General features: G+C 40.9%; 1 protein-coding gene across 6 annotated transcripts in view; it reads left to right on the top strand.

The window, feature by feature from the left end:
* Nucleotides 1-24,787, top strand: part of PDE4B (phosphodiesterase 4B) — a 522,167-nt gene that overhangs the window by 441,888 nt on the left and 55,492 nt on the right. Inside the window, exon 5 of one of the 6 annotated variants that reach the window (XM_032426960.1) lies at nt 23,604-23,628. The exons of the other annotated variants lie outside the window; for them this stretch is intronic. Coding sequence (XP_032282851.1) covers nt 23,604-23,628 — 25 coding nt within the window. The remainder of the gene's footprint in view (nt 1-23,603; nt 23,629-24,787) is intronic. 6 annotated transcript variants of the gene reach the window in all.

Raw genomic sequence — 24,787 nt, 5'->3', positions numbered from 1 at the left:
GACCACGTGCTTCTGTGAATTGAAGTCTCCTCCTCAGTGTTCTCTCTGTGTCAAGTTTGGGGCAACAGCCTGCTCGGGGCTATGAATTGAAACTTTGAGGAGTTGAGATTTTTTGTGTGTTTTCTTGTCCATTTTCCCATCGTGAGCACCATCGTTAATGGTAATTTGGAACCACAGGTGGGACATCACTCTTAACATCTCATCTTTTATTCTGAAATGCTGGTAAAGCTGAAAAGCCAGAAACATAGCCTACAGCCTTGGCAAATGCAGGACTAGGTGACTTAATGGGGTTTTTCCTGAGTTACTTTCTATGAGTGATACTTTGTAACCCAGATGTGCCTGCCACATGGTGAAACTTTATTATTAATAAATCCACTTTCCTCCAAAACAAACAAGACAGCGTGGCAAACAGCACTGTTTGCTCTGTATACATCTGGGTTGGGTTTTCATCATTTCCTGGGACCGAGGCCCTGGTGCTTCCCATTGCACTACTGAAAAAAATGTGGGAATTCAGTTTGCCTATTTTGGCAACATAAACACAAGACAATTTGTGGTCATAAAGGCAGGACGCCCCGTTCCAGAAGGCTTGGTGGCAGCGGATGGGGCTGTGAGGTTCCCTAGGGAGGACAATATTGAATCTGGAAGTGCAGAGGACCTAGGCCTTGTGGTGAGGAGAAAATTCAGAACACCTCCTGGTTTTATGGCATTCACTCTTTGAGTCACAGTCCCCAGAGAGCCAGGAAAACCTAGTGTACGTCTGCCATGGTAATTAAGTGTTCGAATTTGAATAAGCTTGAAGAAATCTTACACATAGCAAAACTTAAGACTGCCAGCTTTGTTCCCAACCAGTCACAACTCATTCAAGATGCCTTCATTGGACGCTATGTGTGTAGCACCATCCCAAACACTGTGAGCAATATTAAGTTAGAGTCCTAGTCCTCAAGGAGATTGCAGTGAGCGAGGATGGAGATGATACTTAAATGTGAAACATTTAAGCATTTAAATAACACTAAGTGATGAGTGATGCCCTCCTCCTCAGGGAAGCCTTTCAGAGCTGTCCCAACTCCACCACCTGTTCTTTGAGGGTTCATCTTGGAACCCAACAATTTGATCGAATTCTATGAGAATAGGATCATGGAAAGGTCGTAAGTCTTGGATTTAAGGATAAGATTTAAGAAACCCTTAAATCTAAATCCCACACTGTCCACATATCAGCTGAATTGTAAACTCTCTGAGGACAAGTCTATTCAGACATTGTGTATCTCAGAACTTTGCATATATGCTCCTAAGTTCCCATAAAACGGCACAGGGTTGCAGATTGGATAAAAAGTCAGGACCCATCCATATGCTGTCTACAAGAGACTCATTTTGAACCTAACGATACATCCGGACTGAGAGTGAAGGGATGGAGATCCACCTTCCATGCCAACGGGCCTCAAAAGAAAGCTGCGGGAGCAATTCTCATATCAGACAAATTAGATTTTAAGCTGAAGACTGTAGTCAGAGACACAGAAGGACACTATATCATTCTTTTTTTTTTTTTTTTTTGCTCCTCAATCTTTTTATTTTAGGTCCTTTCTGGAGACTTGGAGCCCTCCAAATATAACAACACACCTCCTCCCATGGCCTTTACCTATGACCCTAATTTGGATGAGATGATTACTTTCTTTTTTTTTTTTTTAATTTTTTTTATTGTTATGTTAATCCCCATACATTACATCATTAGTTTTAGATATAGTGTTCCATGATTCATTGTTTGTGCATAACACCCAGTGCTCCATGCAGAACGTGCCCTCCTCAATACCCATCACCAGGCTAACCCATCCTCCCAACCCCCTCCCCTCTAGAACCCTCAGTTTGTTTTTCAGAGTCCATCGTCTCTCATGGTTCTTCTCCCCCTCCGATTTCCCCCCCTTCATTCTTCCCCTCCTGCTACATTCTTCTTCTTCTTTTTTTCTTTCTTAACATATATTGCATTATTTGTTTCAGAGGTACAGATCTGAGATTCAACAGTCTTGCACAATTCACAGCGCTTACCAGAACACATACCCTCCCCAGTGTCCATCACCCAGTCACCCCATCCCTCCCACCCCACCCCCCACTCCAGCAACCCTCAGTTTGTTTCCTGAGATTAAGAATTCCTCATATCAGTGAGGTCATATGATACATGTCTTTCTCTGTTTGACTTATTTCGCTCAGCATAATACCCTCCAGTTCCATCCACGTCGTTGCAAATGGCAAGATCTCATTCCTTTTGATGGCTGCATAATATTCCATTGTATATATGTACCACATCTTCTTTATCCATTCATCTGTTGATGGACATCTTGGCTCTTTCCACAGTTTGGCTATTGTGGACATTGCTGCTATAAACATCGGGGTGCACGTACCCTTTCGGGTCCCTACTTTTGTATCTTTGGGGTAAATACCCAGTGACACTATATCATTCTTAAAGGGTCTATCCAACAAGAAGATCTAACAATTGTAAATATCTATGTCCCCAACATGGGAGCAGCCAACTGTTAACCAAAATAAAGAGTCATATTGATAACAATACGTTAATTGTAGGAGACTTCAATACTCCACTCTCAGCAGTAGACAGATCATCTAAGCAGAAAATAACAAAGAAACAAGAGCTTTGAATGACACACTGGACCAGATGGACCTCATAGATATTTACAGAACATTCCACCCTAAAACAACAGAATACTCATTCTTCTCGAGTGCACATGGAACTTTCTCCATAATAGACTACATACGGGGTCACAAATCAGGTCTCAACCGATACCAAAAGATTGAGATTATTCCTTACATTTTCTCAGACCATAATGCTTTAAAACTGGAACTCAATCACAAGAAAAAATTTGGAAGAAATTCAAACACTTGGAAGCTAAAGACCACTCCGCTCAAGAATGTTTGGGTCAACCAGGAAATCAAAGAAGAACTTAAACAATTTATGGAAACCAATGAGAATGAAAACACATTGGTCCAAAATCTATGGGATACTGCAAAGGAGGTCCTAAGGGGGAAATACATAGCCATCCAAGCCTCACTTAAAAAAATAGAAAAATCCTGAATTCACCAACTATCTTTACATCTTAAAGAACTGGAGAAAAAAACAACAAATGATGCCTAAGTCACGCATTAGAAGAGAAATAATTAAAATTAGAGCAGAGATCAATGAATTAGAAACCAGAAATACAGTAGAGCAAATCAATGAAACTAGAAGCTGGTTCTTTGAAAGAATTAATAAGATCGGTAAACCACTGGTCAGACTTATCCAAAAGAAAAGAGAAAGGACCCAAAGTAATAAAATTATGAATGAAAGGGGAGAGCACCACTAACACCAAGGAAATAGAAACAATTATTAGAAATTATTATCAACAACTATATGCCAATAAATTAAGCAACCTGGAAGAAATGGATGCCTTCCTAGAAACATATAAACTCCCAAGACTGAAACAGGAAGAAATAGACAACCTGAATAGACCAATAACCAGTAACAAGATTGAAGCAGTGATCAAAAAACTCCCAAAAAACAAGAGTTGGGCCTGATGGATTCCTTGGGGAATTCTACCAAACATTAAAAGAAGAAATAATACCTATTATCCTGCAGCTCTTTCAAAAAATAGAAGCAGAAGGAAAGCTTCCAGACTCATTCTATGAGGCCAGCATTACCTTGATCCCCAAACCAGGCAAAGACCCCATCAAAAAGGAGAATTTCAGACCGATATCCCTGATGAATATGGACACCAAAATTCTCAACAAAATCCTAGCTAATAGGATCCAACAGTACATTAAAAGGATCATCCACCACGACCAAGTGGGATTTATCCCTGGGATGCAAGGGTGGTTCAACATTCGCAAATCAATCAATGTGATAGAACACATTAGTAAGAGGAGAGAGAAGAACCATATGGTCCTCTCAGTTGATATAGAAAAAGCATTTGACAAAATACAGCATCCTTTCCTGATTAAAACTCTTCAGAGTATAGGGATAGAGAGAGCACATACATTTTACATAAACCTATGAGCATGAGTGGGAATGTAGAGGGAGAATACAAGTCTAGCCCCATGTCCATGGAAAGTGACAGCATTTAGATACTCAGTAGAGAAGGACAGGATTGGGGAAAAGATTGAGATGGAATGATTAGAGAGTTAAGAGGAAACCCTGAAGTGTGGAACCTGAGAGAGGGCACTGGGTTGAGAAGCATGGCCATCAGCTGTGTTGGAGTAAGTTGAGGATAGACAGTGACTACCAGTTTTGACAACAGAATTCACTGATGATCTTGAGGAGAGCAGATTTAAAGGACTTATAAGGATAGAAGCCAGATTCAGAGTGGGTTGAACACTTGAGGATAGTAAAGCATATTTTTATGTTGATGAAAAAAATCCAGAGAGAAGGAGAAGTTACTGATGAAGAGAGAGGGGAAATAATCAAAGGAACAGTCCTAGAGGAAGTAAAGGACAGTGGGATCCAGAAAGCAGGTTGAGGCCTTGGCATTTGTCAGGGGCAGGGACACCTTCTCAGGTGAAAGAGGGAAGAAGAAGGAAATGGATTTAGGCACAGGTAATAATAATCATCATCATAGGTAATATTTACTGAGAGCTAACTATGTGGCAAGTAATGCTGTAAGTAGTTTTCATTTATTAACTCATTTAATCCTTATAACAATCTGATGAGATGGGTTTGTACACATAATCAAAACTGAGAGAGTTCTTTCTCATCTGATGATTTAAATTGTGGAGGGGGAGGCAGATGGGATATTTGAAAAGGGAGAAGATAGAACGTAGTATCACAGAAAGTTCTCAGTGGGACTTCCAGGCAGTATTGAGACTTTATTTGAGATTTGAGATCATGAATAAAAAGTGAATCTAACACAAAATCCAAATGGGTTTTCTACAGCATTCAGCAATCGTACTTTAGTAGCCTGCCTTGATATTTAACTTGGAAGCAGGAGTAATGTCCAATGCCAGGAGTAATAAAATATACTAGTATCCCCTACTAGCATCCTAGCCCTTGATAAATATTTCTGCAGCTTCTTTGGAGGCGTGACCACAAGGAGTCCTCCTCCTACCCTGCTATCCCCTAAGCCCCAGCTCAGAGGGAGAAACCATGGCCTCCACAAAAGAATGATATATAGAATGAACTACAGTAGCCCATCAGGATAATGATAGAAATTGACTGGCCAAGTTTGAGCTTTATACATATGAGAGGTCCAGACTCCATTCTCTGTCCTGCTGTACCTCACAGCTTGCCAGATTTCTGTCAGAGACATCTCCTCTGTCCAAGAAATCACCATTAGCTTTTCCCATTGCCAAGATCTCATGAATGGACAAGGGGTTCAAAACTTTTACTTGACACACAAAGCTTTAGACTGACAACAAGTAGCAATAGGTAACATTTTATTAAGCTCTTATTCTTTGATCAGGCTCTGGGCTAAGTGCCTTTTTATGCAATATCTCCCTTAATCCTTAAAACAACACAGTGAGGTAGATATTCTTATAAGGTTTATGTTACACATAAGAAAACTGAACTTTAAGGAGATTAAATAATTTTTCTAAGCCTGGGAAGTTAAAAAGTGGAGAAGCCAAGAGTTGATTCCAGAAGTCTAACTCCAGAATCCAGGCTCTTTTAACAAGTACATTACAGTAACAAATCAGTGAGCATCCATGCCAGATCAAACTATTTCGCATATCAATATGTTATCGTATAGTTGCTACCGTTCTATAAATTTTACTTAGAAAACACACAAGCTTTGCTTTCAACTAGATTGAGACTGGTTTCTACTCCCCCATGTTCTCAAAATAAAGGACTAATTCACTGGGAGTGACTACAGAACTTACGGATTTTATTCAGATTTCCTCTTTTCAGAGCAACCAGCCTGTTAAAGAGCTTATGGTTGTTGGTTTTTGCAAGCCCGCTGACCTACGCTGAGACAATTTTCCCTGAAGTCAAACGTGTTGACACATGTGCCACAGCCGAAGCTGAGCTCCTTGGACCCTAAGCACTGGCGATGACCTGATCTTTTCCCACCATGTAATTATGATTTGAGATTTGATCTTTACCACAAATTCCCAGATAATTGAGGTCAGTAAGAAAAGTTTAGTCTCAGTATCTGGGCATCTCAACTGTCCAGGTTATTTGTGGATCTACTGATAGTAAGCTATCATTACAATAATGACAAAAGCCCGAAGCTAGTTAAATGCTTAATCTATGCCAACTAAGTGCTTCATGTGCCTATTTCACTTATAACGAATTCTTAGGCAGACACTATCATTAACCCTATTTTGAAGATAAAGAAAATGAGATGGAAAGAGATTAAGTAACCAGCCCAACGTCACATAGCTACTAAAAGGCAAAATGAGGATTTGGAGGGATACTAGAGTCTTTGAAAGCCAAGTCATCATCTGGAGGCAGATAACCGTGGATACAAATCATAGCTTTACTACTTACCAGTTTGAAAGATGAAGTGAATGGTCTTGCATGGTTATTGCAGGAATGACAGAAGAATGCACAGAAAGCACCAAGTGCCTGCCAGGATTTGGATACTCATTAAATAGTAGCTATGGTTAGTAAATGGAATGAGCTGGAAACTTAACAAGTATCCCATAATTTTGATCCCTGTAATCAGTGAACATTTATAATTCAAATATCTGCCCTATATAAAATAGACTCTTCTCTCCTTATTAAGTGCCTAAATTACTCAGCTAATCAACTCTACATCCCCCTTCCTTCTGCTTTCTTAGAGGTGATCTGTGCCTGAGACTGTCTCAGATACTTTAATTCTATGTAATTTAAAAAAAGTGAAATAAGTATTTCTTTTGTCCTTTTGTCCTTTCTAATGAATTTAAGATATTTTTCCAATGACTTTATTTTTTTATTTTTATTTTTTAAAGATTTTATTTATTTATTTGAGAGAGAGAGAATGAGAGAGAGCGAGTACATGAGAGGGGGGAGGGTCAGAGGGAGAAGCAGACTCCCTGCTGAGCAGGGAGCCTGATGCGGGACTCGATCCAGGGACTCCAGGATCATGACCTGAGCCGAAGGCAGTCGCTTAACCAACTGAGCCACCCAGGCGCCCTCCAATGACTTTAGCTATGATGTTAGCAATGGTCCAGAGCTCCCTGGGAGTAAGATGAAAAACAAGGCCAGCCAGAGTATCCTGGTGACCCAGCAGCCTGCCATAATAACCTATTTGGGGATGACATGGTAATCTGGTTCATGGCATTTGGCTTCGTGGTTCTGATTATGACATATGATGATTCAAGTTTACTCATAAACACACCAGAACTTCATAAAATGACCTTTTCCAAGGTCCTTGAATTTCAGCAGGGAGGAAGGGAAGACACTGAGTTGCTCTAAACAAAGCAACATTTGTTTTCACACCACTTGCTTAGACAAGTGTCCCCTCACGTGCAGCAGCTATTTGCTATGGGGCTCTCGGCAGTGACTAAAATGTAACCGAAATTAAGGACAAATTCTGCAGTCCCCTGGAAAATCACACTCCCCAGGAAACGTTAGCCACGAGATTGTAACACAGTGAATTATTTCACTATGAATTATTTCATATATGAATTATTTCATATTTTTCAATATGAAAAATATTTTCATTCACTTCCTTGCTCACTCTTTGCCTGTATGGCCATTTTAAAAATGGTTGAATAGAATATTTATCAGGCCTTGCTATGTGCTTTGTACATACTGTACCAGGTCTATGGAGAACAGAGCCTGGGGTAAAATTATTTACCATCTTTGGGATTCCTTCTCCTGGTCTCTAAAATGGAGAGTTGGACTGCATCAGTAAGTCCCGAGTTTTATACATAGTTTAATAAAGCAAATTCAACATTACATTTTCATTTAAAAAATATAAGAAAAATATTTTCAGGAACCACAGGAAATAAGAGATTGACAAACACTTCTTAGCCGGTAGAGATATAAAAAGCATAGACTCCCAACCAAAGGGCCATTTGAATCTGCATGAGGACCAAGCATGTGATAATTTTTTATGTTCTCAACCTCATAAAATTGATTGAGAAACTCTGGACCAGATAATCTCTAAGGTTGTTTTCAAGTTCAAGAAGTCTATGGTTCTACAAAAGCTCCTCCCAATAAGAACTGATGCTTTTAAAGCTCAGAGAAGAGAGAGATAGTCTTCGAGAAGTGTAAATAATTAGGGCTTGAGAGGTGATCTGTCATTTCCAACGTTGACTTCTGATTGTTGATTCATAGACAAATGTGTGATTAATTCTACTGATATTGACCAAGTCTAATTAATTTAGGCCCAAAGTCAATTTTTGACTTGTTTTTATCAACTCCAGTATCTTAATGGCCTAAATTAGCCAGATAATTTAGTTAAGAGGTATTTATTAAACTACTTCTGTTAACTTTCTCTTTGACTCTTGTGCTTTGCAATCAGTTAAGTAATAAATTTAAAGGAAACAGCAATATTTTAAGTTCTTTCCTTTTAAAGCCATGTTTTATATGGATTTTCTTTGTATATGAACTTTTTTATGAATTCAGAATGATCAGACAAAAGAGAAGAGAAACAAGATTAAACACCATCAAGGAAAACATCAAAAAGCAGAGAAACTGGCAAGAAATTGACTGGGAGAAATTGACTGGACTTAGGAAAAAAAAAGTGAGGAATAAAATCCAAAAATAATTTTTAGGGAAAATCCCTGTGTAAAGGAAAAGAAGAGAGAGATACGACATAGGGTGTGTTTCATGACTCATATGCGTTGACTCTGTACCTGGATGATTCATTTGGTGGAAAACATAGCTGGGACAGAGAACTTTTTACTGGCCCCAGACTTTCTTAGAGTCATTTGAAGCTTTATTTTGTGTGCCTATTTTGTCTCACTTCTGCAAAATGGAAATATTAATTGCTTTTCAGAAATAGCCCTGGTCATTGTAGTTTATCTGTATAGCCACTTGAGATTTAGAATGAGATCATGGACTTTGGAATATGGAAAGTCTTTAAGAAACTGGGACAGGTTTGTTCCAAGCAACCTCTCTTTTCTCCTGACAGGAATAGATAGATAGGAGGTCCCCCAAGGGAGCCCTGTTGAGTAAGTCCAAAGGGGACAATCTGCCTGTTGGAAGGTACAGATAGATCAGTGCTTTCCAAACTTTTTGGATCATGAGTCATAGTAAGACATACATTAAACATCAAGACTCAGTCCTAACATACGTGTGTGTTTTATGAAACAATACCTTACTACATATGGTATACTTGATATTTTTTATTCTATTTTATTCTTTTGTTGTTTTAACTAAATACTGGCCAAGATCCATGAAATAGATTCTGTAACTCACTATTAGATTTCTAGGTGTGCCTCCCAATTTCTATCGTGTGTGCAACCTTCTCTAAACACACACATTGCTAAAATACACTACAGCCAGTTTTCAGGAGCATCTCTCTCACAATTTACCCTCATGCTGAAATGCTTGCATTTTCTCAAGCACCATGCTGTCTTTCACATCCCTGCACATATCATTCTGCCTCTCTACTCAAAGCACTTTACCATTTTCTCACTCCACCTCGCCTTTCTTCATCAAGCTCACCCCTGCTGGCTAAAACTCAATGCAGAGGTCAACATTCCTTCCTTTCAGTCTATATTGATCTGTTTTCTGTACTCTCCTGAGCATCCTGGGCTTATCTTTATTTCAGCCTTATCATGCTGTGTTATGATGATCCATTTATATGTTCTTCTTCCCCACTAGACTTGTCTAATTTATATCCCTAAGAAGTGGTCTAAGGTTTGACACTGTACCCGATTAATACATTTTGGTTGAATGAGATCCTGCCTACTGGTAGGCACTTGGTACTGAGTATCCGCCTCCTTATAAGTTGTAGTTTGTTTACTGCAAATAGGAAAGTATTTTTTTTTAATCGAGAATACTCATCTGAGTTGTGGTAGATGTGTTAATGCTCATTAGAACCCATTTTCTGTTGCTTATAGAAGATAGCGTTGCAAAGCAGGTAAAAATTGAGGCTTTGAAGCTGCACAGAGCTGGATTTGAATTCTGGCACATGAGTTACTAGCTCTGTCACTGTAGGTAAGTTACTCAATTTTTTTAAATCTCAGTTTCCTCACCTGCAAAATAAGAATAATAACATCTATGGCTGTTGTTAGGACTATGCAGATGTTAAATAATGGGATGTAAGCTCCATGAAGGTAGGAATATTTGTCACTTTGGTTCATTGTCATGGATTTAGAAGAGTCTCTGGCACATACTTGTATCAATGACTATTTTGCTCATAATAGGCTCTCAATACTTTATAGCAGCTCTGATTCATGTGAATTTCTTATCAAGTTTTGTACATGATTCCTTAGAATACACATGATGTGCATAATAATTTCTTATAAATCCTTTAATCAGAAGTTAGGCTCCTACCCATGAGGTGATACTTCCAAGACCCTGACGTTCAATGACTCAAGATGCATGTAGAAACATTGGTCTTCCTAGAGAATGTTGTATTTCATGCCGTTAGGCTAGAATTAAGTTTAGCCATTTCAGAGTTGATCTTGTGGGGTTTTCTCAGTTCTTTTTTTGAGTTTCCACGTACAGGTGTTTGATTCTTGCTTCTTTCCCTGTCTCTCTCTTCTAGTTATATATCCGTGAGCCATATTATCATTCACTACATGTTAGATAGACTCATGCAGATTCTGATTCAGGGTCTTGGGGAAAATGACTGTATTTCTCAGTGTTCTTAGACTTGTTTCCCTCCCTTCCTCTACAGAGATTTTGTGTGAGATCCATAAGGATGGAAAATCCATTATTACCTAATGTCCTTCACTGTTACCCATTTCATGAATGGATGTTTGTATTCCAAGGTCTCATCTTAGGCCTTTCCCATTTTCAGTACTTTTATAAGTCACTTCTTGTGCCACATAAAAAAGGTATTGTTTTAAGGTTTTCCGAATGTCATCAGCTTACAGACATCTCTCATTTCTACTAGGAAGCAAAACAAAGAAACAAATTTTAAAAAGCAATTTTCAAACTCTTCCACAAACCAAGACAAATAAAATGATGTCATTGCTTCATTTTTATAATCCATCCAAATGAAAAGAATTCTCATAAGCATATACTCACCTAGCATTCACTTCTTCATGCATCTATTCAAAATCCACTTGATTATAGTATTTGCCACAGAATCTCTTAGTTAGTAGTGTTAAATGATCCAGATTGTTAGCCACTGTGGTTGCTTGCCATATAGTTCACATGGTAAGAACAGGGTTGTACATGATTCTAAGGAATCATGTACAAAACTCCAAAATCTATTATTCCCTACTCTGTTGTATGTAAAAGTCTGCCAAAATCTGTTTTACTCATTTGTGAATGAATTTTAGGTATCATTTCAAAGTGTATGCCTTATCATAAATTCCTCGGATATATTAAGAGGGCATGTATTAAAAAGAATAGTACATCCTGTGATACTATGCTAATGTAATATCTAACTAAATTCATCAACAGAATGATATATTAAAACACTTTCATTCTCACATTGACTTTTGTTCTCAAACTTATGATTGCCCCTAAGTCACTAGAGTAATATCAGGCTGGTGGGGCTTCATTAAAATTTTAGAAATAGGAGGACAAATATATTTTGGGAGAAAGAGAATACATTTTGGTAAGTGGAATTGAAAGAAGGAGAAGCTTGCCTGACTAGCCAATAGGTCTCACTTAGTGGATTCGGTGATGAGGAACAGAGGAGACCACAGAAAGGCAGAGCTTTCGGGAGAAACAAAGAGGGTTAACATTTATAGAACACCTACTATGTGCTAGGTGCTTCCCAGTCTTTTACATCCACACTGAAACTATGGGGAAGATTATTGCATACGTTTTAAAGATAAGTAAACTACTGCCCATAAAAAAATTTTTTTTAGTCACCTGTCCAAAGTCACTCAACTCTAGGAGTCAGAGTTCAGATTTGAACCCATGCCTTTAAAACTCATGCTCTCTCCATTGACCACACAGTCTCAGAATACTCCAGTTCAACCTCTATGTGGCCGTTCAGGTGAATGTTGCACATGACATCATCTAGATTTCCACCTTACAAGCATTCCCAGACAAACTGAGGAAAGGTTCCACACAGTAGAATTGAGACATCATCTTCTCCATCTTCTACCCTGAATGGTTCCTCAGGGGGCATTGCTATGGCCTGAAATGTCTTTTATATGGATCTGAAAACATTTAGTGAAGTAGAAAGCACTGTGTTCCTGGTAGCCATTCCTATAGTACTTTTTAATAATAATAAATTTGATTGCAGAATGAAAATATTACAAGGAAAATAATATACTATGATATAAACTCATAAAGGCATGAATATTAAAATCCAACTAAATGCATCTTGGGGCCATTTGCTCTATTGCACAAACTCAGGCATCCGGAGGGTTGTTTCTCTATAGGGTTCTTGGTTCTGTCTCCACATGAGAAGACTTTCAAGGGTCCTGTTTCATTCTCAGAGTTGACAGGCTTACTCTGCAATTAGTAGAGTGGCTGGTCGAAGCCAATATTTTTCTTGAATAAATTTATTTTCTGGTGATTTTAGTTCCCCTCATCGTGAGACTTCCTGAGATACTGACTATAGAAGGGAATATTATCAGTGTAGTTCTGGGAGCCTGGTCAGCACTCAGATTGCATTGCTGGCCGCAACCTGGGACATCACTTGTCCTTGCCCCCAAGGCAGCCTGAAAACTACAGTATGGTGGAGAGGAGACCGTAGCACCCTCTCCCAGCTAAGAGATCTGCTAATTCACTGTACTTTGTTGATTGTGAGCTGCTTCTTTATTCCACCCTCTCATTTCACAGGTGAGGGGCAGATTTGGAATGACTTCCTTATGCTCCCAGTGCTGATGATAGAGTGTGGGCTGGAATCCACGTCCCCTGATTTGAGTCCAGAACTCCTTCCATTGCCCAGTCACTCACTTATTAATACATTCATCAAACATTTATTGGATGCCTATAGCTTGTGAGTAGCTGTGACTTCAAAGGTGAATTATGACCCGGACCCTGCACTCAAGGCCTTTACCCTGCTTTGTGTTTTTGATTTCCCAGAAGGTCTGAGTTCTGTTCGGAAAGCGACTCAGTGCCAGGACAATCTCTCTACCTTGGATGGATTGGACAATCACAGTTGATCATGTACAGCTCCATTTCTAGTATCCAAATATATTCTTCATAAATGGCCTATTCTTTGGTCTTCTAACTTTCTGACAGGGGTGCCTCAACCAAACATGGCATTACTGATAAATAGTATTTAAATGGGTGAACTCCAAAGGTCAAACTAGTAATACTACCAATAGGCTCCATTTTCTCCCTAGTAAAAGAGGGTCAGTACGGACACACATGCTTGAGTATATATGTGTGCATATGTGTGCATTGACTGTGGTTCTCTGAAACAGAAGAAAAGTGTTTGTTTGCTCATGAGTGGACCACAGTAGAAACTATGAGTATATTCTTGACCTCACACAGCTGCAACACTCATCAGTCTACCAATGTTGATTGAATAAGCAGAATTTTTGTCAATTGGTAATTTTTCAGAATTTCAGAACACTCTCTTCCCTTTATTTTAAGAACCCATCGTAGAACTTCTCCATTTGACTGGCAAGTATTTCCTGAGGGCTTGCTGCATTCCCAGCCCCATAAGACCTTTGGGCTATGGGAGGCTGAATCAGAAATCATGATCCTCAAGCCACTTTCACATTCTTCTTGGGGCTGTCATTCTTTGCTCCAGTTGATCCTGAGGTAAAAGAACTCATAATGTTATCTCTATGTCACAGAGAAGGAAGCTGAGTCCCAGAGAGGTTTAGTGACGTGCCAAGACCCTCAACACTAGTGACTAATAAAACTGGGACTGGATCCCCATTCTTCTTGCAAGAGGACAGTGCTCTTTTTGGTTTTTGTCTTGCTTGTTTTGTTTTGTGTTGTTTTTATCTATACCAGATTGCCTGCCTTTATTTTTTAAAAACAAAGCAGAGATTAGAGAAATTTTGGCAAACTCGTGTGACCTCATGATACAAGTATGAAATAAAAATGTTAAAGTTCATTTTAAATACTACCTGAAACTAGGTCACGAATCTCTTCTGTAATTCTTCCTTCCCCTGGGCATAATCGAGTTCCTTTCCCAAATGACAAGTTTGGTTTTTCCATCCATGTGAGTCACAAGCACCTTTTCCTTGCAGGGATTGCTGCTGAACTTCTCCTAAGGAATGACTTTGTGATGGGAGAAATACAACTAACGTGTTCCCTAGACTTTTACAACTGTAGAGAAAGCTCCTGCTGAAGCTTGGAACTTGCTGTTCATCCAGCTGATCAACTTTTCTGGAAGGTGGCCACTAGCCTCCTAAACCGTTGAGGCTTGCACTAGTCAGTTACAGTAAGCCTAGAAGCAGAGAGGGATTAGAACACAGCTTCACCGGGTGAAAATGGGGAAAACTACCCTGCTTGCAGATCATACTGCATTGTGTCTATACTGGTTTCTAGAGGATTTGAGAAGGACCAGAAAAGAAAGGACCCAGGGGCTTTGGAGAAAGGAGGTGATAGAAACGAACCGGACCCTGTTTAGCACCACTCCCTAGCTGGGTGCCATTCGTGAGACCTTCCCCTGCACCAGTTTCCATGTTTGTCAAATGAGCAAGAAGAACAAAGAGAATTATAGATTGCTCAGTCTGCTAAGTTTCCCTGATGGTCATACTACTGTTATCTGTGACCGCAATATGGGCTCTCATGTTGTGTAGTGTGGGAGAATCTAAAAACTGTTTTTTGGCTCTTGATCACCTTATTTGATTTATTGTAAGCAGATGACATTGAAATGAGCTTGCATTTGCTGAGCAAATCTGGATGGGCAGTGAAAGGTGGAAACAGGGAGTGGCCTGGGTGGCGGCAGGAATTAGAATAATAATCCCTTGCATTTTAGAGATTGCAGATTTCCCACACATTGTGCCATTGGATCCCTGCAAAGTCCTGAGAGGGCAGGTGGTATTTTTAGCCCTATTTGACAAATCAGAAAATTGATATGCTAAAAGGTGAAATAATGGCCAGAATTCACACACACACACACAAAATCTAGTGATAATATAAAAAGTAGAATAAAAGCCAAGCCCTTGCTTCCTTTTGCAATACACCAGAGAGTGATTAGAACCGACCATAAAGCATTTTAGCTATACTCAGATAATTGGCAACTGATTATAGCATACTGTTAACACAGGACTCCGATATCATTCTCCTTCTGGGCCTTTAGAACTTTGCCTTCGGCTCCCCTCCCCCAACCTCCTCTTCATCTAGTAATTCCTTCATTTTATCACTCAGACGCAACATCCTTCAAGAAGTCCCCAAGACTTTGTTAGGTGACCGTCCTATAGGTTCTCTTGACTCCCAGTGATTATCACCATTCTATCCTTACCATTGTAATTAAATTGCCTATATTGAAACATAAACTCTACCTAGGTGCTAAGATTAATTATTCATAAGTCATTCACTAGTGGTTATTTCTTCATCACTGTAACCCCAACCCCTAGCACGATAAACTGGATAAATATTTCTTGAATAGATGCTGCATGATCTACTGTAGCTTAAAGGGAATTTTGCTTCCACGTTACCGTCAGCACTAGTCAGAGGAGATTGAAAGCTCTTTTAAAACCATCTAGGACAGTACTGTTTCCAGAGGGAGGTTCTTAGGAAATGAACCAGCCATTTGCCTAAAATGTTAGGTCATTCCCAGAAGACGTAGAGTTGAAAGAGGACAAGAAATGTGATAAGGATGGAGGTTAGTGTTTGTGTAGCTATATGGGGAAAGAGGTAAGAGCAGATATTTTTGGATTTACTGGAAAACTTAGCCATGACACCCAGACTGCTCATGTGTCTCGTGCTATTGCTAGGAACCAAGCTTCCTGCCAATCCTCTGTCAGATACCAGTTTCCAGAAAGAGACTTGAACTTGCTATGTGGTTATTTATAACTATATCTTCCTAGTCTGTGCCAGGTTCAAAGACCCTACAGTTCCACTGATGTATGTTATAGGAACCACATATAGATAGAATATGATAAATATGGTAGATGAAGAGCAAGGCTTAGGACTCACAAATCGTCTAACTCTGAAATCCAGCACTTAACCTAGTACTTACATATACAAAATCCTTTGAAGTATTTAGGAATTGATGAATGTATTTTTTTTTTTTTTTAAAGATTTTATTTATTTATTTGACAGAGAGAGACACAGCAAGAGAGGGAACACAAGCAGGGGGAGTGGGAGAGGGAGAAGCAGGCTTCCCATGGAGCAGGGAGCCCGATGCGGGGCTCGATCCCAGGACCATGGGATCATGACCTGAGCCGAAGGCAGATGCTTAACCACTGAGCCACCCAGGCGCCCCGGAATTGATGAATGTATTAATGTAATCATCATAAAACATGAATTAGTCAAACCTTGGCAGTGAGGCCATTTCTGCAGTGGCAGAATCTTAAAGAGCATGCAGAGCTAGACAAGGGATGAGCATTACGGGCACTGTGCTGGACTCACAGGCAATAGTGAACAGATGGGCGTGGCTGCATTCCGATAAAACATTATTTACAAAAATAGGCAGCGAGTTGAGTTTGGTACACCATAGTTTCCTGACCCAGGTGGAAACTATAGCTACTCAGACTCATTTTTACGATTTCATTTTCTTCTGAAAAATCCCGACTTTGTTCTCTGTTGCCTACAGACTGAAGCACAAACTCCTCAATTCTGCTCTGATCTGGGCAGTGCTTTCATACCCGCCCGCCCTCCCCTGATACTTTTTCTTCTCTGTGCTCAACTCACATTGTTCCGTACCAATGACACCACTCCTAATGCTTTCTGCTTAACCAAATTCCACGCATTCTTTTGGTAGATATTCGCAACTGGGGATAGAGGGGTCATATCAGAGTCATCTGGGAAGCCTTTGACATTAACAGTGCTCATCTTTCACCCTAAATTCTGATAATGGGGGGTGGGAGGTGGGGGTGGGGACAGGTATAGCTTGAAAATGTTGCTAAGCTTATTCAGGCAACTCCCACTCTCCCCCCCAAACCACTGCTTTATAGCACTACTAAAATCCCACTTCCTCCAAGAAGCCTTCCCATACTCCACTCTCTTTCTTTAGACTCCCTTAACCCCTCATTGGTCAAAAAACTCACTTTTAGCACCTACGATATTTTTTGGCTATTTAAGTGTTTCATGTGCCCCGGCATTGCTCTAGGTGCTGGGGATACGGCAATGAACAGGACAGTAAAGAGCCTTCCCTCTGCAGGTTACATTCTAGTGACAAGAGGGACAGACAATAAACATGTGCCCACAGGAGTGAAGAAGATCATTTCAGATAATGAAAACAAAACAAACTAATGGGATAAGGAGTGACTGGAAAGGGCAGATGGAAGGATAAAAAGGTGCTACTTTATTTGGGAGAGTCAGGAAGGGCTTAAGGAATCTATCATTGAGCTAAAATCTGAGTGCAGAGATCCAGGGGAAAATAATTATGAGCCAAGGGAATAGCACATTTATCTTTTTTTTTTTTTCTCAGAAAATGCCATTGAACATAGCATGTTGTAGTAGAAAACCTAGGAGATGATTAAGAACAGTTCTCTCTTTTAGGATTGCCAGATAAAATATGGGATGCTCCTTTAAATGTGAATTTCAGATAAACAACAACTTCTTCTAGTACAAGGACTAAGTATAAATAAGAACTAAAAATATATATATTATTTATCTGAAATTTAAATTTAACTGGATTCTTTGTTTGTTTCTTGTGAAATCTGACAAGTCTACATTTTACTCATAGGAAAAAGTGACCCAGGGCGATTTGTGTCTAATATCATCCAGTTACTTGGAGCTGAGCTAGAATCAAATCTGAATCTAAAGCAGAAGCAATTCAATTTGGTGTTGATATTTTCGAAGTTTCAAATGTTCTATGTAGCTCACGTATACACTGTCAACTCAGTAAAGAGAGTGAGGTTTGATGAATGTACCGGTATTTTGAAAGAAGAAAATTGTATCATTATGAGGGTTTGAAACTTTAGGATTCACTGAACTATTCTTAGTTATTTGGAAATGATATACACTTAGTCCTGGAAGAAGATTTAAGGAAATACTAACTGCCATTTGGTAATATCTCTCCGGGAAGGCCCTCTGTTAACCACTCTGTAATGCAAATATAAATAACTGGATACACTTTAAGACACAAGACATAATGTTCTGAAAAATGATGTAGCAGAGTGGTCAGAAATGTAGACAAGTATGTGATTGGTATGGCAAGTGGGTTTAAGACACCTCCAAATTACTCAACCTCCTTTGAGAGTCAGTTTCTTCTTCTATAAAATAGAGATAATGCTCCTTCTAGCTCTCCAGCATCTATGAGAATGAGATGATGGGACACAGGAGAAAGCACTTTGCAAATTGTAAGTATGATATGATGCTTAGTGGGTGTATGTCCTTTTCAGTTGCTCATTGCAGGTGAAAGTGAAGGAAGACTACCCAGATTGGAAGCCTCACAGGTGTACAAAGTGTAGCAGGAGGATGAAGAGCTGTGCCTTTGAAGTCAGACAGTGAAGGTAGAACATACTAGGACTGTATGGCTTCAGGCAAGGTATTTAACCTTCTTGAGCCACAGATTCATCTGTAGAGTAGAGATAAGAACACTCAGTACATTTGCCAAGAGAAATAGATAATTGTAAGAAAGCACTCCTCGTGGCACCTTGTGCATAGAAGACTCCCCATGAATGGTGTTTGTTACTGGAATTCTCTAATAACAACAATCGTTAATAGTATCAATGCCTCCAGCAGCCACTTAGTGCTGCTGACGTGCAAGGCATCTGACAAACCGGGACCTCTTGGGTACCTGTTTTATGGTTTCATTGTTTAGGGGAACCCTTGCCAGGCTGAACAGAGTGAGCAGGCCTGGGACCCTGGCAGCTCGAGTCAGGTGGCTGCTGGGCACGTGCAAGATTCAGGTGCCAAAGGCATCTCAGGTAAGAGGGCTTCTGAAGAGGTGAATTATTCTCTCCCTTCCCACCCAACTCTCCCACTTAAGTCCTTTCCCTGTACTTCCTTGATAAGTCTTAGAGTAATAGAACATCAGAGCTAAAAGAGACCCCAAGACATCATCTCTTCCAACACTTGCTTTTCACAGCTGAAGAAATGGAGCTCAGAGAGGCTGAGGGGCTTGTCTAGGGTGAACTGATGATAAACCTGGAACGAGAACCCAAATCTTCCACTCTCACTTCAGAACACTTGCCCTTGGGAGGTGGTTTCACCCTCACTGTCTCAGTGCAAATGCAGGATTATCTCCTTAAGAGTTAATGTTTGAATGAACTTGAATCTGCACGGAATTCCCTGGGCAATGCTTTGCACCTAATAGTTACCCTGAAAAATATCTTTAAATGGAATCATATTTCTGGGATACTTAATTCTCTTACTCAGTTTTTGGAATTGAGGATCAGCTTAGACTAGATCATCTTTAAATGACCTGGTTCATTTCCCTGTGCTTCGGTGTTTGTGAATGCACACTTCCGACAGAAAGCGTCCTTCTCTAATTCTGCCAGGCAGCCAATCCTTCTTTCCCCGGCTCTCTCACGGCCCCAGTGCAGAGTGCTGTACCAGTGCTTCCGTTGACATAGCACAGAAGAGAGGCTAAGAGTGAGATCTGGAATCAGCAGAGAATGAAGATCCTGGCTGCAACTTACAAGATACTCAGTGACTAAACCTACGTTTCCTTATCTGTAAAACAGGGAAGGTGGTACGTACCTCCTGAGGTGTTCAACAATGGTAGCATGTGAAGTCCTTAGAATGGTGCCTGGCACATAGAGCCCTCAGTCAGGGCCTTAGATTGCATCTCCATTTGCACATTGATGTGTCTGCCTCCCCCACTAAATACGATCTTCTTCAGGTGCAGAACCTTGTCTTGGTTAGTTTTGTTTCTGTGGGGCCTGGGACGGTGTCGTCTGGTACGTAATAGATACTCAATGTTTCCAGAAGGGAGGAAGAAAGAGAAGGGAAGGAAGGAGGGAGGGAGGAACCCTTGTGGGATGCAGCTGAGCTCCAACCCAAGAAACCAAAGACCTGGCTTCAGGCCCCACTTCCCAGTTGCTAGCTGTGGAGTGGTAAACTGGTCGCTCAATGTGTGTGAAACTCATTCTCTTTATCGGCAAAACGGGATTCCTAATACTCACTTCACAGCATCCTTCGGAGGATAATTTGAGACCATGTATGTGAGAATGTTTTGTAAATTAAAATGGCCTTTCTGAATTTGTTGTGAGTATCATCATCGTTATGACAAGATCCGCCTTCTCTGTCTTGTTGATTTTGCTTAATAATTAGTTAGCCACCGTGCCGTGATGCCTGTCTGTGGAGTAGAAGGCACTGTGTCAGCTGCTGTGAGGAGGTCTCCGCCTTCAAGATGTTTACAGCATGGAAGGGAGGTCAGGACCCGTGGCTTCCGCCCCCCACCATGACAGGTAGTCAGAGAGATCTTTTGGGCAGGGGCCCTTGACCTCGATCGACCTACCTCAGTGAGTGCCCAGCGGCCGTGGTTTCTGAAGTGGCCCCTAACAGCACATGCATGCCAGGCTTGCCTGAGCTCGTCTTTGGGATGCTCCCTCCTTTGTGAAATGTCACCAGCGTTGTGTTCTCATTTCCCTCATAACACACATTTTAAAGCAGCAAGCTGTATTCCCCATGACGTAAGTGGTGCCGTGGCACAGCAGTTGGGCAGAGGGTGGCCTGATGCCAGCGGAATAGAAAGTCAGGGGCTGATTCCTGGCAGCCCACTTCCCCACTCTGAGCGCCGCATACGGGGACCTGCTCTGGGACTTTCATCTTCACCCCCACGCCCAGACCATCTCTCTCCTTAGGTATAAATCCCCGAGTGTGTAGGTCTGAGAGCCCCTGGAGAAACACAAATAAAGAGAAATTTTGTTTCAATGCCCCTTATACCCCATCAGGGAGCCATAAAGCCTTTTCAGTGTGAAAGCAGCTCCTTATTATAGCGGCTCCCTGAAAGCATTGCCTAATTTCCCCACATCCAAATGCAGAATTTTTTAACCTACCCTTTTCATCTAAATGAAGCATTTAAATGGATGTTAAACCTGCGTTCTTAACTCTGGAGGCTCAGCTTTCTCCACAATGTTTAGAAGTTTCAGCTCACGTGGGTATCGTATTAGTTTTCTATTGCTGTTGTAACAAATCGCACAAACTTTGTGGCTCAAAACAACACAAATCAAGGTTTTGGCAAGGCCATTCCTTTCTGGAGATTCTAGAGGAAAATCCATTTTCTTGCCTTTTCCAGCTTCTAGAGGCTGCCTGCATTCCTCGGCTCTTGGCCCTATTCCATATTCAAAGCCAGCAATGGCTGGTTGAATCTTTCTCACATTCCATCACTCTGACACGGACACATCTGCTTCCCTCTTCCACAAAGACCTTTATACACTGGGTCTATGGAGATAATCCCAAGCAGTCTCCTTATTTTAAGGTTAGCTCATAAGCAACCTTATTCTCATCTGCTACCTTAATTCTCCTTTGCCATGTGAGGTAATATATTCACAGGTTGTGAGGGTTAGCACCGAGACATCTTTGAGAGGCCGTTGTTCTGTCTACCACAAATACTGAGAGTGACATCAAGATCTCAGGATGTCTCTATAGCAGTGTTTGGCAAATATGGCCCATGACCAGCCACTTGTTTTTGCAAATAAAGTTTTATTGAAACCCAGCCACATGCATTTGTTTATGTATTGTCCGCGGCTGCTTTCGTGCTTAAAAGGCAGAGTTGAATATTCACAGAGACCATATGGCCCACAAACCTAAAAGGATTGCTGTCTGGCCTTTTTAAAAAGTTTACTGACTTTTCTCTGTAGAAGCACATCTATCTCTGATTGTGACGATACTTCTATAGAACATCACTCAGGGAACTTCTGGATATCTTCTTCATGTTTCCCACTCCCCTACCCCCCCCCCTCATATTTTGAAATTCCTAGCAGTGCTTTGCCTGCCTCTCCTCTACCCTCAATACCATAGAACTACTGAGCCCTTACAGTAACTCCAAGCACTATACTGTGTTGTCGCTTTACTTTGATATATGCTGGTCCCTTTGCTTAGAATGCATTTACCTTCTTTTTCTATCTTCTGTCAGGCAAGCTCCTATTCATCCTTTAAAACCTTCCCAAGGCATAATTTCCTCCAGTAAGCCTTCCCCAACACCCCTACCCAAGGAGAAGTAACTACTCCTATTCTCAAAACAGTTTTTCGGGACTGTAAGTGCCTCGGTGGCAATGACTGCTATATTTACCCTTCTTGGTATCCCCTGTGCCTAGCATAGGGGCTGATGTATTTTGTATCCAATAAATATTAGTCCAATTGAATAGTACTTTAAATATTGCCAGTCAGAGATGAGGCATAATATAATGGCAATAACAAAAGGTTCTGTAAAAATTCAGAATTGGTCTCTGCTGTTACATGGAGGCTGTGTGATCTTGGAGATGTCAAGTCTCATCTCCTGGCCTTGGTCTCATTGCCTATGAACCAAGGAGTCGGGTCTCTAAGACCCCTCCAGCTCTAATGGTTCTCTCCACTATGGAGCATTTGGCCTGGTTCCTTGCCGATGCTGAGGATAGAGAAATCTCCTGCATTAGGTTTGTGTCCTGCAGAGCTGGAAATCATCCAAGACATATATCACTCATGGCATTGCTTTGACTGTGTAGCAACTGGGGACTGAGGAAATGGGGGAGGAGGGAGTGGAGGAAAATAAGGAGTTGGTGAGATAATCGAGGGGAATAATGAATTTGTTATTGACCTTTCTCCAGGAACCAATTAGAAGACAGACACATGTCCCCAATAGCCATGTCCAAGTAGTATGTACTCACAATCCCTAGCCTATAATCCTTGTGGCAATCCATGCCTGGAGTTCTGACCACTTAATGAGACCCACCCCAAATCCTTGTAACAATGTGGGAATCACACCAAACTCCATGTTTCTCCCTCCCCATCCTCCAACTCCCTCACATCTGTCTCTGGTTCTGTTCTTATGTCCCACTATAGGGTTAGAAACCTTGGTGACAATTTTGGACACCTTTCTCTCCCTAATGTTGTATATACCATCTCTTATGAAGATACATCTTTTTTTCTTCCAGGCATTGCTTAGAATTTAACTCTTTTCTTCCCTCCTATTGTCACCATCTATTCTAGCCTGCATTGTTTTCAACTTAAATCCCTGCCCTAGGATCTTCTTGGGGTCCCTAACTCTAGCTCCGTCCCACTGAGAACCATCTGATAAAGTCCCGCCGGCTTAATTGTCCTAAATCCCAACTTTCCTCATGCGTCTCCTCTGTTCAAGAGTCTCCAGTAGTCCAGACTCTTCTGCTTCACTTCATAATTAAACCCACTCTGACTCTCTAACCATTTTTCTTCAACACCCGCTGCTCAGTAAGCCTTGTCTTCCCACTGCTTTGCATTTCAGTATGGATTCCATGTCTTTCCTTCTAAGATTACCTTTACCTGGCTCTTAATTAAGTTCAGTGCTCTTCCACAAACATGTATTAAGCACCTGTTCTGCTCATAGCCCAGCACACGTTTGCGGCTCTCGGTTCTTCTCCAGTGGTCCGATGCACAGCCCACGGTGTGTCCTTGCTGTTTTCATTCTATGTCTGTGCATCCCTGCTCCCCTCCCGGACTACACATTCCTTGAGCATGGCAATGACTGTGTCTTGTACTTCTGGGTATTCCCCACTGGGGCCCGCCATTAAGTCCAGATGCCCAAGCCACCTTGCCCATCTCCGTTCCCACCTGTTCTGTCTTCTATACATTAATGATAATGCAATCTACCTCACAAGGTTATTTTGAAGATTAGAGATATTTTCTTCAGGCCGACTCTTAATTAATTACTGCTATAATTAACAATACTGTCTTATCCATCCTTCCCATGGTCCTTCAGTTTTTGGTGCACAGGCTCTTGAGCATTCGGAGTTAGAGAAAGCAACAAAAGGGATTTTATCACTACTAGACATAGAATTGCTCTTTTGCCCCTACGCCCTGACTGGAACATTCCATACTCGACCCCCATATATGACGGAGGTTATTGCATTTTATTTTGCCTGTCTATAAGGCAAGTATTAAGTGCCTGCTGTTTGCCAGATACCCTTCAGGGCTTGCCATTAGCAAATTTCAGTGGCCTTTTTTTGTAGATGAGTCATTCCGCCTTCCTCATCTCAGACCCAGCCCTCCCTCCCTAAGAGGAAGTGCGGTATGGGAACTGCAATTCAGTTTTCACCGAGGGCTTGGTCCTGCGCCTTGGCCATGTAAAAAACTCCCTCGCTCTCCACCCTCTCCACCCTCTCCAGTTCTCCTGAGGCTGCCAGGTGCCTGCTGGGGCCTTCTGTCTGCTGGCTGCCTGGGTTATTCAGTTTCAGAAAAATAATTTCTAATCCAAACTACAACTATTTGAAATGCATTCAAAGTGTAGCAGTAATTCATTCATTCAGTAAATTCAGTCAGTGAATAAATTCAGTTCAGTGAATGTTCGCTAAATTAAAGCAATCGCTCGCCTACACGGACTTAATCTCAAAATGCCGATTGTATGGTTCCACATTAAGCTTGGTAGTTAAAGCTGTGTTTTAAACGATCACAATTCCCTTGTTTACTCCTATTTCGAGTAATTACAAAGTCTCATAATTGAAGGAAACCTTTTAAACGAGATGCCACGGCAATGTGTGGTAGTGCCAGAAGAACCACCATACAAAAACAAAACAAAACCAATTAAACAACAACAAACCTTGGCTAGAG

This window comes from Phoca vitulina, unplaced genomic scaffold, assembly GCF_004348235.1.
Source record: "Phoca vitulina isolate PV1807 unplaced genomic scaffold, GSC_HSeal_1.0 scaffold2, whole genome shotgun sequence".
Taxonomy (NCBI): domain Eukaryota; kingdom Metazoa; phylum Chordata; class Mammalia; order Carnivora; family Phocidae; genus Phoca; species Phoca vitulina.
This window is presented reverse-complemented; position numbering and strand designations above follow the sequence as displayed.